At 43.3% G+C, this 17,534-nt stretch overlaps 1 protein-coding gene across 2 annotated transcripts; it reads left to right on the top strand.

Annotated features, from left to right (window-relative positions):
* Window positions 1–5: 5 nt before the first annotated feature.
* RPUSD1 (RNA pseudouridine synthase domain containing 1) lies at window positions 6–14,846 on the top strand. 2 transcript variants are annotated; one of them, XM_070955173.1, is made up of 6 exons: window positions 6–45; window positions 3,249–3,441; window positions 3,997–4,120; window positions 11,101–11,203; window positions 12,140–12,241; window positions 14,449–14,846. In XM_070955173.1, the coding sequence occupies exons 2-6, from the start codon at window positions 3,260–3,262 to the stop codon at window positions 14,844–14,846; spliced, it is 909 nt and encodes a 302-aa protein (XP_070811274.1). In that variant the 5' UTR covers window positions 6–45; window positions 3,249–3,259. The 2 variants fall into 2 exon arrangements, with proteins under 2 accessions (XP_070811274.1, XP_070811275.1); XM_070955174.1 differs by lacking the exon at window positions 6–45 and adding an exon at window positions 1,143–1,152.
* The last annotated feature ends 2,688 nt before the right edge of the window (window positions 14,847–17,534 follow it).

The following is a 17,534-nucleotide window of genomic DNA, read 5'->3' as shown; positions in this document are numbered from 1 at the left end:
GGCGTTGTTCGCGGGCCGCCTTCGCCGAGACCCGGGACAGGGCAGGTGGGTGGGCCGCTCACTCGCCGGCCGGCGTCTCTCTTGGCGGGGAGGTCTCGCCGCTTTGCCCCCGCTGGCGGCTCTGAACCGTCCCCACGCCCCCAGGGGTCGCGTATCCGGCCAAGGAGGGTGGCGCGCCGCCCTGGCTCCTGAGTCCCTCCCGAAATTCCCGAGCACCAGGGGATTCGGGGTCGGCCGCGGCCCCTCAGCCCAAATCGGGGAGCCTCGGCGGGGAAAGCCCCGAGAAGTCCCGGGACGTAGCCCAGGCTGGGAAGGGGCGGGAGGGGCGAAGGAGGCTCCGGGAGCCACGCGGCGTAGCTGCCGCCAGAAGCGGCGCCGGTGGAAGGGGCGGGAGGCCGCTTCCCTGGCCCCAAACCGCGGGCTGGGCGGACTTGTGAATGGCGGAAGAGCAGAGCTCCTGCCCATGCGCAGAGTTCTTCCACCCTGACTTTTTCCTCAAAAAAAAAAAAAAGTAGTGGGGGGCGCCCGTTAGACGAGCTCTATGCTAGGCTCAGTGGGGAACGGAACCGTATTTATTTATTTATATTTTATTTATATAAATTGAGGTAGCGCCCATCTCCCTTTTCTTGCGCGGGGCTCGCCCTGAATTTGGCCCCCCATTCGAAAATGGCGGGGCGTGTGTTGCGGGTCTGCTAAAGGGTGACCAGGTGCTGCGCTGATAGTTTCCATAGTTGGGCTTGGCGGCTGTGCCAGGAGTGCAAAAGAGCGGGCAGCCCCGGGGCCTCAAGCTGCCCCGTCTGCCATAAGCCTCAACTTTAGGAAGCCTTGGGGTTCGCACAACCCACTGGATTTTGTGAATGGGAACAGGATATACATTTTGTAAGAAATAAACCCAAACCAAGCAAGCCATATTCAGGACTATGAGGAAGAGTTTCCTGCTGATAAGATCTATCCACCATGGAACAAATAGGCTGCCAGACGAAGTGATCTTGGGGTGTCTTCAAATAGAGGCCAAATAACCATCTGCAGGCATCTGAAATGCTGCAGCAAATCCTGCACCAAGAAGGAGATTGGGCTAGATGACTTTCCAGCTCAGCTCTTCTTGTGCTCAGAATGACTTGTTTTCAGATAAACACATACAGACTTTCACTGGTAGTGGATCATTTACACTTCTAAGTTTTAATGCATGATTTGTGTTAGGGAGTATCAGGCTCCTAAATTTTATAGCAAATCTGCCAATATTTCACATTTATCTTGTCCCATAATTTATTTATAACTTTTTAAAGTAAAAACTTACTTAGTTTTTTGCTGGTCTATTCACTGGTCCTTTGCTCGTAGCCGCAATGTGTGTGGAGATGTGTTAGTTTGCCATTTATTTTAAAAAACTTGAAAATCACTATTATGGTACATTCTAAGTAGAATATAAAATCAGGAAAAGTAGTCAGACAGTATAAAATTTACTTGTAACTAATAAATTACGCCCACACTACAATTCTAAGTAAAATTGAAATATAAAAACGATGTCAGGAGAAATTTAAACTTTGGATGTATCTGTCCACAGAGTTGACGTGTTTGATGAAGGCTTCCACTTCCTGTGTTTTAATCTTGACCCAAGTATCATCCACATATCTATATCAGTGAGAGGTAGAATTCCTGTGAAGGACTTCAGGGCTTTGGTTTCTACCTCTTTCATATAGAGATTGGCCACAATGGGGAAAACACGTGGACCCATGGTGCAGACGTGTTTTTGTCTGTAGTAACCTTCATTGTATTCAGGCAGAGGTCCAGCATGGCACATATGTAGTTTGGGCTGAGTGTAATTCTGTCACCTAATGTGCTGTTTTGTAGCAGTTGTTTCTTCATTACTGTGACAGCTTCCGTTGGAATGCAGGTGAAGAATGAAATCATATTGTAAGAAACCATTGTCTCATCCAGATCCAGTTTTAGCTTCTAAAATTTGACAAAGTCTTGTGAATTGTTGATGTGATGGGTGGTGAGCTAATAAGATGGAAGAGTAGCTTGATGTTTCACAGCATGGTAGATAATGGAGTTGATGCTGCTGACAATGGGTGGAGTTCCCTCTTCATGGATTTAGGGAAGTCCATATATGCATGGAGTGGCTTCCCCAGGGTAAAGGTGGTAATATTGTGGTTTGTTGGTGGCACTGTCCTTTGGTAGTTGCAGGAAATCAATGGCCTTTTTTTCATAACTTCTGGTAGAATCTCTCCTCAGAGTCTCATATGTAGCACTGCCCTTCAGAAAACTCTTCACCTTGGCATTATAGTCGTCAGTGTTCAGGACAACTGTGCATCTTCCTTTATCAACTAGCAAGATGGTGAAAGTCCACATTCTGGACAGAGAGGACCACTGGTTTGAAAGAGGGGCCAAAGAGGTCATCTGTGTTAAAATTAAACATCCTTCTCTCAACAGAGAGGGGGGGGATAAGGCATAATCTATATCCTTTTACAATAAAGTCCTTTCAGCAGTTCTAAGAAGGTTCTACTACCCATTTGCATGCTGATTCAGATGATCCTGAAGGCACAAATAAACCCCAAGTGGCCTCAATAACTCTTTAAGAGAGTGCTAACAACCAGATGACTGCGAGGAATATAAATCCTTCCGTTCCCCCCACCATTCAGTCAGAACTGAAGAAGCTTCTTGGTTGAGAAGTAAAATGTCTACAAGGAAAAAACAAAGTCCAGTTGCTTTTTGAAAAAGTACCCTTGGGACAACTATCCTGGGTGACCAAGAATCTCCATAGATATTCTGTCCTGATCATTATATTTATAGAGTTTTTTAAAATAAAAACTTACTATCATTTTAGAGATCTGGACTGGAGCAATAAACCAGTAATGAAATAAACTCCTAAGCATAAATGTAATGGTCTTCCATTTAAATTCCCATTGTTGCATAACTATTACTACCATTCATCCAAATTCAGCATCCATTTAATCATACAGTTTTTAACTGTTGGTGGTCTATCACTGAACTTCAGTAGCTATTCATAAAACTTTGGGTTTGTGCTTTGCTGCTACTTATACTGAGTCAAGGGATGTGTGCAGAGTGATTTCCCATTTCTATTGGAAAATCCTAAGTGATTTCCAAAAACTTCCTGGAGAGCCAGAAAAATCTCTGGGTTAGAGGACACTACAATCCTTTAATGGTGTTCATTGTATTTGTCAAACATCTCCTGAGAAATAAAGTGTAACAGTTATGGAAGCTCTGAACTACCTTTTTTTTCTGCCAAGGGTTTGCCACTATGGAGCCTGTAAGCATTGACAACCTGTCAATTTTGTATCAAAGTGAGGACTTCATTGTGGTCAACAAGCACTGGGATGTCCGCATCGACAGTAAGATGTGGCATGAAAAGCTGACTCTGCAGAGTCAGCTGAAATACCGATTTCCAGAACTTGCTGATCCAGACACTTACTATGGCTTCAGGTAAGTGGGGAGGTTTCTGTGAGGGACAGGGTGGTGGGTCTTGATGATGGACACCTTGAGCCCCATCTGTTAAGAGAGGGCAACTAGAATGCTCGTTTCAAATGCTGTTCCATCTAGGAATGCTGCTTTTACTTCCTTGCCCATTGAAGGAATGGAGCAATCCTTGGAGTTCAGCACAAGCAGCATTCTCTTAGCTACTCAATTTTTCAGCTGAGAGTTGGACTGCTGGCTTTTCAAATCATGTACAATTTCTTTTAGAACAATGCTTCTATTGTTGCTATGTTGCCCCTTTATATTTTTCTGATGTTACTAGTTTTGCCTTCTGATTGGTTTTGATTGTGTTTTAGTTTTTTATCATATCTTCATAAATTGCTTTTTGCAGCAATAGGTGCCACTATCAAAAATCAACAGCAGTGATCCCACCAAGTGGTCTAGTCCTTCAAATGCTCTAAACCAGAAACTGACCATCTTTTAGGTCTCAACATAACAGTGAGGGTCTATAAATATTTTAATTGGGTTTACATATTAACATATCTTGGGTATTTTTTTTCCTAGGTTTTGCCACCAGCTGGATTTCTCCACCAGTGGGGCACTTTGTGTGGCACTGAACAGAGAGGCGGCTGGCAGTGTATACAAGTGTTTCAAAAATCAGACAGTCACCAAGGCCTATCTTGCATTGGTAAACTACCCCTGTTCTTTCCACTATGTGACAGCCAGACTGCAGTGGTTTCTAGACTGTAGAAATGGAAATGAAAATCTTTCTGAATGTTTACATTTTGAATTAAGAGGATAGACTTCGCTGAGCAGTAGTGTGTGGGGGCAATAAGAAAAGAATTGTCATATAACAAGAGAGGTCCTTGTGTAAAGGAGGCTGCTCCTTTGTGGCGGAAAGGGACAATTGATTGTGGTGACATTGCCATGCCCACTTCACTTCGGGCCCTCCATTGCAGCCGACTTATTGCAGGTTTCATTCAGCTGGCCCTCTGCCAGCACTCCTGTCCCACCACTGATCCTTTCTTCCCCACCGTGCGGCCATGGGTGATTCACAAGAGACACTTATCCCTGGCTGATTCATGGTGCAGGACAACTATTTGCCATTCAATCTCCGCGATGAAGGATGGGCCTCTGCCTTCCCATTAGATGGCAGCAACCTCAGGCGCCAGGGAGGTGGGGGACAGTGATAGGTCTGCGTGCAGATCTTCCTTCTTCCAGGTGCTGCTGGAGGGAAAGAGCAAGAAAGGGAGGAAGCAAGGAGAGAGAGTAAGAGCGAGCCAAGACGGAAAGGGGAGAGAAGGAGGAGAGGAGGAAGCCATGGTGCAGGCCAATGAAAGTGTGGGGAATGGAGACTGTTGCAAGTGGAGTAAGCAAATTTTGGCACTCCATAAGGAAGATTTTTCCCCCATGTTTCTCGCGGTCTTGGTGTCCGCTGCCCTCCCCAGTGCTCCACCTGCTTCTATGGCTTTACCACCCAAGCATTTTTAAAACAAAATATCTTATTTTGTCCATGAACATTGCCCCCCATGCAAATTGCTCCAGGCTCCTGCTGAAGCATGAGCCCAAAACATGCAGGCCAATCAGGGGCCTTGCACATGGACCCACCGCTCTGTCCCCATCTCCTCACTGCCTGAGGCTGCTGCCATCCAATGGGGAGGCAGAGATCCTCAACATGTGGATTGGCCTGCGATTAGTTGTCCTGCGCTGTGAATCAACCAGGGATAAGTGTCCCTGAGTCCCATTGCCATGGTGGGAGAGGACGGGGGGACCTGTGGCAGAGCAGGAGTGCTGGCAGTGGGCCAGCTGAGAATGAATGCCTACAATAGGTTGGCTTTGATGGAGGGCCTGGGGTGAAGTGAGCATGGCAATGTTGCTGCAATCAATTGTCCTAGATCCCTTTTGTGCTGTGACATAGGACTTGGTACTCTCTCCACTTCTTTTTAAGATCTTTAAGATCTATGTGAAGCTTCTGTAAGATCTTTCATCACCATGGATTGAAGTATCTTCAGTGCAGGGATGATACTCAGTTCTGTATTTCCACCCCTAGTGACCCAAGTGATGTTGTTGCTGCCCTCTTGAAGTACCTGGAGGCTGTGGAAGTCTGGATGGGGACAAAATGCTTCCACTGAACCCTGGCTTTGGGCGCCTGGCATTCCAGATCTGGGAATTCAACCTCTCTAGTTCTGTATTTGGTTGCACAATCTCAGACAGATATGATACACAACGTGGGGTTTTTCCTAGACTCATGACTCCTGCTCAAAGAGCAGGTGATGGTGCAGCTAGGAGAGCCTTTGCACATCTCTGTGTTGTATGCCAGATGTGAGACTTCTTGGGAGTCATGCAGTCAGTCACTCAAGTCCTGGTACATCTCACGCCTTGTTCTGTCCCCGTCTCCACACACACACAAACACAGTCAGCCGAGGGTTAAGAAAGCACTTGGCACGCACACAGGTTGTTATCTAAAACTTGGCAGCTATACGAGCATCAACTGCCAAGGGCTTTACTTCATCAGATAAACAGAAAATACATACAAATTGCAAATAGTCCAGTTCCAAACAAGAAACCTTTCGGCAGCTTTAAGCGTTGTTCAAGTGACTAGCCAGTTTTTGTCCGTCACAGAGTCTTAAATGGCCACCACACTCTCTTATATAGTCTCTGGAGTGTGGTCCAGTGACTCAGTTATAATCCCTGGCACGCCTCCTTAACTGCTGCAACCGTTTATCACGCCTTCGTTGACGTGGATCCAGGAACGACAGATCACCTCCCTCGCTCTCATCGGAGACACCTGGCTCCTGACTAATCTCCTCTTCCTCGGCCGGCACTTGAGGCAGTGCCAGAGGGGAGGGGCCTGGAGAGGGAGGCCTGGCCGACTCCTCTTCTTCATGTTCGGAGCCTTCTTCCTCCGATGAGATAGGCTGGGAGGGCGGGGCCACAACACGCCTGGACGCCTGATTTCAGTGTGATCTACATGGGTCTACCCTTGAAGTGTATTAAAGATGGATGTGGAAGTGATGTAGGGTTTCCTGCCTGGGCAGGGGGTTGGACTAGAAGACCTCCAAGGTCCCTTCCAACTCTGTTATTCTATTCTATTCTATTCTATTCTATTCTATTCTATTCTATTCTATTCTATTCTATTCTATTCTATTCTATTCTATTCTATTCTATTCTATTCACTAGCTGCAACCCTTGAAGCGTATTCAAAAGCTGCAGCTAGTGCAGAATGCAGCGGTGTGGGGAGTTCTTGGGGTCCATGTTATATTGCTCCATGAGCTGCATTGGCTATCGGCTTGCTTCTGGATGCAATTCAAGGTGTTGCTTATCATCTTTAAAGTCCTTCATGGCATGGTTATTTGCAGTCTCATCCAATGGGTATTGGTCCTCCCCACCCAGGCCAGAAGGGTGGGCATGCTGTGAATCCTGTCAGCCATGGAATTTCAACTGACGAGGTCCAGGAGAAGAGCCTTTTCTGCTGTGGCTCCTGCCTTTTGAAATGATGTACCTCCCAATGTGAGATCTGCACAAGGTTGTATTCAGCCGGTTTGGACCGGTTCGAGTGAACTGGTAGCTGAAATTTTAAGTAGTTTGGAGAACCGGCAAATACCACCTCTGGCTGGCCCCACCCCACTGCCTCTGCCGTTCCCTGTCCTATATTCTCTTGCTTTTTAGCTCAGCTGATTCGTGTGGCAGAGCTCAGCTCACCAGCACTGACATCAAGGGTGGTCTTTGAGTGCTGCGCATGCGCGGAAAGCGCGCTTTCATACAACTGGTAGGAAAAGATTTGGAATCCCACCACTGATCTGCACCCACCCTTTTTGACCATCTCTAAGGGCTTGGTGACCTGGCTCTGCCAGCTGGCCCGGGGCTGCACCATTCTGGAGGTGGCTATTGAATTAGGAAAGTCCCCCACATCTCTCTGTACTTCGTGTTTTCCTCCTCTCCATCTTTTAACAGTATTTATTAATGCTATTTTCTGCTTTATTATTTGAATGTTTAGTAATTTCAGTGCTTGTAAGCCTCCCAGAGTCATGTCTGGGCAAGGGGGGAGGCACATCAAATGAATAAATAAATAATTTTAAAAATCTATATCCTTCCTGGTTTGTGAAAGCTTCCAGGGAGGCTTCCATATGAGGTTTGGTTTCAGCAGTGGTAAATTCTCTGACCGAGTGGTGCGGACACCCCTTAAACGGATGCCCTCTCTTCAAGCCATTGCTGGATCCAACTATTCTGGATAATTTTTGTCCAGTATACAAGCTTTCCTTTTTAGGAAAAAGTATTGAGAAGATGGTTGTGGAAGAGCTTCAGAGGGTCCTAGCAGATTATCTGGACCCATTTCAGTTGAGATTCAGGCCCGGGGATAGGACAAAAACAGCATCAATTATACTTTCACCACAAGACCTCTGGTGAAAGCAGGATGGAGATAATATACCCATCCTTTCCCCTCTTGACTGTGAGGTCTTTGGTGCTCTCAGAGCTTGGTTGTTTTCTTGCAGATATTTCATTACCAAATTAGGTAACATCATTGGTGCTTTAAGAGAGGGGAGTTGCTGTCTTTATATACTAGTCACTTGCCCTCTCATAGTTTGTGTGCGTGTTCTTGGTGATTCCTTGATTAGGCTGTTGTTTACTGTTAGCTAGTTTGTCTGAGTTGGTAATTCTATGATGTATTGTTTACTCTTCTCAGTGGCCTTCAGTGCCATCAACCATGATATCTTCCTGGACCTGCTGTGGGGATTGGGAGGGGCAGCACTGTATTGAGCTAGTTCTCTTCCGTCCTCCTCAGTGGCTGGTTTCAGTCAGTGTTGATTGTGGAATGCTGCAGAGTTTGTTACAAGTCTCTACTCCTGTTTAACATTTATAGGATATTGGATCAGGTCATCCATAACTTTGGCTTTTAATGCCCAGCCAGCTATATATATCTCTGTCCCTAGTGAAGTAAGCAATGCTGCCAAGATCCTGTCAGAGTCTGGAGATCATAGGGGCTTGGATGGGGAACAGCAGGCTTTGGCTCAATTCTGGCAACACTGAGTAGCTTTGGGTTCTCGGCCATCTGAATCTGGGAACTTATCATCTTTGGTTCTGGGTGGGGTCGCAGTTCCCCAGACAGACCTGGTGAGCAGTCTGGGTATCTTTCTGGACTCATGACTCCTGCCTGAAAAAAAGGTGGCAGTTGTGGCTAGGAGAGCCTTTGCATAGCTTTGGATTGTGTGCCACTTACACCCATTCCTGGATGAGGAGACTATGCTCAGTCACTTATGCCCTGGTCACCTATATGGATTACTGTAATGCACTCTACATGAGGCTGTCCCTGAAAAAGTTTTAGAAACTTCAGTTGGTGTAAATGCAGTAGCATGGACTGTTACATGCACACTTAGATCTGTGTATGTTACACCTCTGCTCCATCAGTTGTATTGGTTACCAATTTATTCCTGGGTGCAATTCAAAGTGCTGGTGATAACCTATAAATGCTACATGGCGGGTGGAGGTTATTTGAAGGATGATTAACTCTCTAGTGACATCTACTATGGGTCCTGGACATCAGATCCTGCAGAGAAGGCTTCTTGTGAGTTCCCACCACTGGAGAGTGTCACCTGATAGGAGCCAGACAGAGGGCCTTTTCTGATGCTGCAGCCACCCTATGGAACATCCTCCTGCCCCTTGGGTATCTGGCTGCCCCTGGCCTTCTGGAAGGGCCTGAAAGGTGACTTGGCCATCTGATCTGGGGATGAGAAAGTTGTGTGGAGCCCATAAAAATGACTTTATCTGTTCTTGATGTGATTGTGCTGTCCTGGTGACTGTACTGTATAGTTTTTAATAGTAGCATATTTTTGAATGGTTGCTTCATTTATTTTTTGGAGGGAGGGTACTGTTTATGTTTTAATTGTAAACTGCCCACAGAGAGGTGAGTGATTACTGGTAGCCCTTGAAATACAACTACAATTGGGACCAGAACTTCCATCTCTAAGCAGTGTGGTTGTCAGCACTGTCTAGTTCAGCTTGGCGCCTCACAGGCATCCTGCCATCAAAAGTTGGAAGGGGGAAGAAGAGGGTGGAAGGATGAGTTCTGGTTGGCTGGAAATGGACTGGTCATGGGGGGAGAGATGGGCTGTGGGCAAACCTACATCTTTTGACAGAGTTTAGGCAGCGTGACTAGCATTATGAGATAAACCCAGGGGCAAAACACAGCACACAGCGCCTTTGGATAATTAACAGTGGTTTATGTACAGCTAAATATATACAGACTTATACGTGGTAAATACCTTGTCATACAGCTACGGACACAAGGAGAGCAATGAGATACACGACGAGAGAGAACATGAGTAGAAGGGAGATGCCCTCTGACCCGGCTTCTTAAAGTGGCAGTAACCCTGCTGCCTCACTCTAATTGCATCAGCTTTCAGTTGCTTCCACTTACAACCTTCCATCATCTTACAGCTTAAATCTACATACCCTGACACCTTTTTTTGTATATAGTGAGCGTGGGGTATTTCAGAGCTGGTTTGACTTTACTGTAACCAACACCTTTAGTAAAAGAACCCTTTGCTTTAAGCAAATGAAGTCAAGGGTCTTTGTTTCCTAAGGGATTGGATTGGGACAGATCTGACAGTGGTTGTTAAGTGAATCATCATGTGACTGCATGATTTTACAACCTTTTTTGCTGTGGTTATCAAGGGCTTCATCCATTGATTTAACTTGCCAGAAGCCAACTGGGAAGGTTGCAAATAGGGATCACATGACCCAGGGACACTGCAACCATTGGTTAGTTGCCAAGTGCCAATATGATCACATGATTACAGGATGTTGAATTCATCATAAGTGCATTGACCGGTCATAAGTTAACTAATTTCAGCACCATTGTAACTGAACAATCACTGAATGTATAGTCATAAGTTGAGGACTATCTGTATAAATCAAACAAATGGATGGATGAATAAAATTCAGATTTTCTAGTTCTGTAGATATGTACATGCCCTATTGATTTCTTATTCCTCAGATAGGATGTTTGTATTACCTTGTATTGTTTCTTAACAACAATGACATTTCATATCACCAGAGTGGGGTAATGATAAAGATGGAATTGGAGGGGGAGACCCGGTGGCACAGTGGTTAGAGCGCAGTACTACAGGCTACTTCTGCTGACCGCCGACTGCCTACAATTTGGCAGTTCAAATCTCACCAGGCTCAAGGTTGACTCAGCCTTCCATCCTTCCGAGGTGGGTAAAATGAGGACCCAAATTGTTGGGGGCAATATGCCGATTCTGTAAACTGCTTAGAGAGGGCTGTAAAGCACTGTAAAGCGGTATATAAGTCTTAAGTGCTATTGCTATCTATGAATTCTGAGCTACTTCCATCCACCTAGTCCCACCTACAGCACGTGGTGGTTGTTGAGGGAAAAGTGAGAGAATAATAATAATAAACTTTATTGTCATTGTATGTGTATACACAATAATTTACTTAACACCCAAAGACCAGGTCCCACACACATAATCCCCAAGCACACTCCCACCCACCACAATTCCCCACCCCTAAACCACCCAAACATCCACACAATAGACCAAGTAATGTAAGTTGCCTTGCATTCTTGGAGGAAAAGCAAGATATAAATCTAACGAACCAACCAACATGGCATTGTAAATCACTGCTCTGAAGTGTCTTCTGTTTGGACAGGTGAGAGGCCACATCCAGGAGGCAAAGAGGACGATCTGCTTTGCTATAGGGAAGAATACGACTGAAGGGATGACTCACATGATGTGCATTGAAGGGACCGATGGTAGGCTACTATGACTGTGAAGTCCCTTTTCTGCTTTCAAAGATTGGTTTATTGCATGACAAAGAATCAGGGATTCCAGACAAACAGTTTTGCCTCTGGGATAGCTAGGTCTACTAATAGATTGTTTTTCTCTTTACTTTTAATTATTTTCATTTGGCCCCTGTATGCTTCGTTGCTTTGTATCTGTTTTGGCTGCTGAAAGTTCACAGTCCAATTCTCTAGGCCAGAAACTGGAAGAGCAGCTGCCCGGTGTACGCATGTGCACTGAGTGGCTGCTCTTCCAGTTCCTGGTGCTCCCGCATGTATGAAGACCAGCTGGCCAGCGCACCGGAACCTGGAGAGCAATGGGTGATTGCTCACGTGCCCGGAGAGAGGGCTCTGCGTGCCACAGATTTGCCATGATGGCTCTAGGCAGACCTGGAAGACATACCCTCTGAAACTCTGAAATACTTCTTCCAGGAAATACAGTCTAGTCCATATGACTTTGCAGCTTGATTCAGGTGCAGGCAGCTTCCTGCCTTTTAAGCAGTCATCTGCCTTTATGATTTCTTTCCTTGTACTCCTTTGTGCTTTTATCTACTTTGTACCTAACTTAAGGACAGTGTCTGTGCATCAAACACTGGTTTGTGAGCCAGGTTTAAGACAGCTTGGTTTTCAACCAATCCTTAATGATAGTTCATATATTCAGAGAATGTTCTAAACTTCGAAAAGAAAACAAACATAATTAGTTTTGTCTCCTTATGAGGAGTACACATGACCCTTAATTTGTTGGTTGGTTGAATACATAATCCTAGAAAAATGCTCTCCTCTTCCTAGAAGAGAATTTTGACTTTGTATCAGCCTGTGTGTACTTTGCTGGACTACATGCTGAAATTTTTAAAACTGCTGAATTACTGTTATCGCTCCTTAATAAAAACAATGTCTAATTCTTAACAGGTTGCAAAAGCCCGAAACCTTGTCGGTCAGAACTCGTAGTCCTTGAATATGGGTTGTACAGTGGAGAGCCAGCAACAAAAGTGCTTTTACAGCCTCTCACAGGTACAGAGATCTCTCCCCCAGAATTAGAATAAAATTCCACTGCTGCCATGCAAAAGAGATTTCACTGTTTACACCCTTCCTTGTTTCTTTATGGTTCTGTAGGCTTGGTTGGTACATGGAGAAATAATGCTAAAACCATTTATTTATTTAAGTTATATGCCACTCACCTCCCTATCCAGCGAATCTTTCGAAAATAAGCTTTGAAATTACATGTATCTGTGGTAAAAAAAACTTTTAATTTTTTTTTAAAGTTTAAATGTTAATTGCTCCACATATAATTATTTCAAATGAATAGGTGAAGAATTCTATTATGTTACAAATGTTATCTTATATAATGGACAGTTTAGAGTTACCTAAATTCTTGTCATTTTGGAAAGTGAGTATTAAGTATTGAATGCATTTTAAAAAGTCCTTCCAGATGTGAAGTGGTAAAAAGATACAATCCATGAAATAAAACAAGATCCTTTGATGTAGTGTTTCTCAACCTTAGTAAATGTACGATCTCTGGACTCCAACTCCCAGAATTTCCCAGCCAGAATTCTGGGAATTGAAGTCCACACATCTTAAAGCTATCAAGGTTGAAAAACACTGCTTTAGTAGATAGTTGGACTGTGATTAGCTAAGAGACTGCTTGTCTTCAATTGTTTTTGCCTGCCCAGTATGTTCCAGCAGGGTGGGTGTGCTCTAGGTCTCCTCCATTAAACACGGCCATCTTGTGTGACCTAGGAAGCCTGCCCACTCTTTACAGGCCACACCCTCTGAACTTCACCCCCCCCCCCCCCCCCGAGAAGAATGGCACCCTCCTTCCTAGAGTTTTAGAAAGTTTGAAAACACGGCATTGGCCCCAGGCCTGAGCTTGATGCTTGTTGTTTTATTCTTTTGTTGATTTTATTTATGTTGGATAATTTTAATCATTGGTGTCTGATTTTATATTTATGTTTTTTTCTAGTTTTGTACATTGTCCAGAGTCCACTAGAATCGGGCTACCAATAAATTCAAATAAATAAGTAAAAGTAATACTGGTCCTAATGACGTATATATTAGTCATTATATACATATTAGTCAAGCCTCTGTTGTTCAGATACTAGAATGACAGCATGTACAAACTGAATAAGTAAAATTATCTTTATTTGCTTGCTTTTTTCCAGGACATGGTAGTATAAAAGTTAGAGTTAGGCCAGTTTTCTAGTGTTGATTGTACAGACCTATCTGCACATTTCAGGAGAAAAGAATTACGGATTGCAACTTTTGTCTCAGACTGAGACTTGTGATTTCTTAGCTCAGTTTATTTTCCAAAAACTGGTTATAGTTTCGCAGAGAAGCTAAAGCTCAGAGGTGGAGTGATGGGTTTGTCTGCACAAGGGGGCAAGTTAGATCCTTAGCATTTCCAAATTGTGCTAGGAAAGATTTCTGCCAGACACTCTAGCAAGCTGGCAAACTAGTGAACTCTAAAAATTTAACATAAGGCAGCATTTTGTTTTGCTCTGTGGTCTAGCATCAACCTTGAGTACAAGAGACCCAAGGCTCCATCCTGTAGCTGGGTAAAGGAAACAAAAGCCGACCCTCTGTAGAGGCGGCACCTTAGCCAAGGTGCTTTGTAGAGGGTCGAGGGTACAGCTTGAGACTCTAGAAATTGAGACACCAGGGAATTCCAAACGTACTTACCCAAGTTCAGTTTTAATGCTTCCTTATTAAAAATAGTTATAATAGTAAATTAAATACCCTCTTCATTATAAAATGGGGAGGGTCTGCAGGGGGTCCCAAAGTGTCAAGATGAAAGCTTTGATTACGTGATGGTGGCTTCCATAAAATATATTGGATTTTAATGAAACATGCAATGTAAATAAAATTAAAGGAAATGTTTTTGTTGTTGAGTTACTTTTGGGAATGTATTTGTCATACCACCAAACTGCCCCATGCTGGGACAAAGTTGTTTTACCACTAGTGGCTTCTAGTATCATCCAGCCATTGCATCAAAATAACAGTAACGAGGAGAGCTCTATATCATCCCAACAATGATAGAATGATTCCAGAAGACAGTCTTAAGTCACAGATTGGTTAATGGCATATAGACAACTTCCTGTACTTATAACAAACATGCATGCTTTCGCACAAGGTCATCAGTAGAGTATTGGAAAGAATCTTGCACAAACAGCCTAAGTTTCCCTGTTTGGAAACTTGTTTTCCTTGTACGTCTTTTTTCTTAGGAAGAACCCATCAGCTCCGGGTCCACTGCAGTGCCATTGGGCACCCAATTGTTGGGGACTTTACCTATAGCTTTAAGAAGGACAATGCTCCATATCGGATGATGTTGCATGCGTATTATTTGTGCATTCCAACCAACAAGGAGCTTATTGAAGTGAGCGCTCCAGACCCCTTTGTTCCCTCCTTTGACAGCAGTTGGGTCCCTCAGCGTCTTACACACCACTTGGATGAGCTGATCCAAGAATTGAAAGACAAGGGCATCTGGGCAGGGAAGGAAGAAAAGCAGGAAGATCCATCTGCTGTCCTAAATTGTGACGTCACTCCTGAAACGAAGACCCAAGAGATGGAGGAACAGCAAACCCACTGCAAGCAGTGGTTGTCTGAATGGGCACCGGAATGAAATAGCTACTCCTTTGCGACTGAAATGGAAGCCATCTCTCTTTATCCTGGGGCTTGTGAACAGCCTCGATCCCTGGACTAAATAAGGGCACATTTCTGCTTTAGTTACAAATTTCCCCAGGAATGAGGAGCACTGCAGTCCTAGATTGTCATTCTAAAAGTTCCGTGCCGGCATTGCAATATTTTAGTTCTCTTGACTCAGCAGTCAGGAGAGAGTACAGCCAGACAAGATTGGTGATTTTATTGGATGTACAAAGGGGCTGAATTGAGGTGTAGGTAGTCCCCAATTTATGACTACAATTGAGGCCAAAATTTCTGTTGCTAAGCAAGACATTTGTTAAGTGAATTTTGCCTCATGTTATGACCTTTCCTGCTACAGTTGTTAAGTGAATCACTGCAGTTGTTAAGTTAGTAACAGCTATTATGTAAATCTGGCCTTCCCATTGACTTTGCTTGTCAGAAGGTCATCACATGACCCCGGGTCACTACAACTGTCATAAATACATGCCAGTTGCCAAGCACCCAAGTTTTGATCATGTGATTGATTGCAGGAATGTGGGAATGATTTCAAAAAGAAATGACATAAAAATGGAGTTTGATAGCTTGGTTAGGTTAAATTCAAAAATTACTGAATGTTTTATTGCTGTGTGGGAGATACTGGGTATTGAGGAAGGGCTAAAAAAACTCAGGATGACTTTATAGAATAGAATAGAATTCTTTATTGTCTAAGTGTGATTGGACACACAAGGAATTTGTCTCCAGTACAGAAGCTCTCAGTGTACATACGTACAACAAAGTGATAGGTCATAGATCATAAATCATAGTTACAATTATTAATCATAAGATACAAACAAATGATAAATCATAAAATTCCAATAGGATAGTAGGTCGATAGTAGGAAAGATTCCTTCATAAGATTCCAGTAGGATAGTAGAAGATAGTAGGAATGATGAGAAGATGAGAAAGCTGATAGAGATGATAGAGCCTACTATATGGATAAATTTTTAAGCCTAAACAGTGCTGTGGGAATTAAGTGTTCAGCAGAATGGTGGCATGGGGAAAAAAACTGTCTTTGAGTCTATGATTTTTAGCATGGAATGCCCTATAGCGGCGTTCTGAGGGGAGGAGTTGAAACAGGTTATGTCCAGGATGTGAGGGATCTGTAGATATTTTCTCAGCCCTCTTTCTGGTTCGTGCAGTAAACAGGTCCTCAATGGAAGGCAGGCTGGTTGCCATTGTTTTTTTCTGCAGTCCTAATTATGCATTGGCATCTGTACCTGTCCTGTTTGGATGCTGTGCCAAACCAGACAGTTATAGAGGTACAAGTGACAGACTCAATAATTCTTCTGTAGAACTGGATCAGCAGATCCTGATAATTGAAACTGCCCCCTTTTTATGCATGTCATATCTATGGAGTATGTAAAAAAAGGAGTGAGGCTTTGTATGGTTGCAGCTGCTAAATTCTAAATACAGACACCCATGAAGGATATTTTGATAGCCTTTTGATAGGTGTATGCACAAAGCTGCCTGGCTGGCCTCCGCTTTTTTGTCATCAAAGCACAGCTTTGACTTTTAAACTATTTGCTTGCCAATTTAAATCAAACTCATGGTTTTAATTTATAGGGATGTTTGAGAGAAAACCATCCTATAATCTATCAATGTAATAGTAAGTTCTGTTCTAGAATGTTGTAGTAAATAATATATTTTTAGGATGTCTGAATTATTCTCACAACAATATTTTTGTTTTAAAAATAACGTTTGTAGTGCATTTTCTAAATGCATAAAATATTCAAATGGCTTTAATTGCATACAAAACAGATGTGACATGATATTCCCCCATCTTTCCTTTTGTTAGGTGTAGTTTATGATTTTTTGATTCTGATTGTTGCCTGAAGTCTGATGGAGAAATGACTTTTATTTTTGACTTACAAATGACAGCGCTGCATTCCAGTTTCCCTTAAGTAAAGGAGAAAATGCTTACTTTTTGTGAGAGGTTTTGAAAATGTGCCTTTTGATTGATTCCAGGGATTGTATGAAAGGCTTCCACATAGAATGCAGGTTTTATCTCCTTGGTTTTACACTTATCTTTCCTGCCCACGGCATATCTATGATCTTGTGAAACTGCTTAAATCTTTGCCAATATTTTAAAACTTTAGTAACCAAATGTAATGTGTTCACAATTTAAGTAGAATTTTGTACAAACCATACTTGGATTATTCTGTTTATAACTCCCCTCAGCTTTCCCAGCATTCTAATTTCAGTCTTTGAAATCGGTGCATTAAACAGCTCTTTTCACTAGAGGATGCTCACAGTGCAAATTGTCTTGTTTGTGGCTGCAGTCCTTAAATCCATACAGTTCGCAGTAAACCACAATTAAATAATATGCATTTTTAAAAAGTGGGTAAAGGATGTTGAAGATACAGCTTGCACAAAATGTGAAATTTTAACCCTGACCCTCACTCTTGTGCCTGGCTGCCCTTGTGGCACACATACTGAAGGAAATTAGTATGGAATCTGAAACACAGAAGAGAAGACATCACATTAAAAGACGTGTTTCAGTTTTTAAGCTGTGAAATCACATTACATAAAATCCCTCATTTTCAGGGTTTATCCAATTGACTGGACTGTGTGTAATAATAATGTGTATTATCCTAAAAGGCTGCTTAGAAACCATTTTTAAAAATCAATT

This window comes from Pituophis catenifer, unplaced genomic scaffold (assembly GCF_029215685.1).
Source record: "Pituophis catenifer annectens isolate HBS135680 unplaced genomic scaffold, rPitCat1.0.hap2 SCAF_16, whole genome shotgun sequence".
NCBI lineage: Eukaryota > Metazoa > Chordata > Lepidosauria > Squamata > Colubridae > Pituophis > Pituophis catenifer.
The sequence above is the reverse complement of the archived record's forward strand: the minus strand, read 5'-3'. Positions and strand labels throughout refer to the sequence as shown.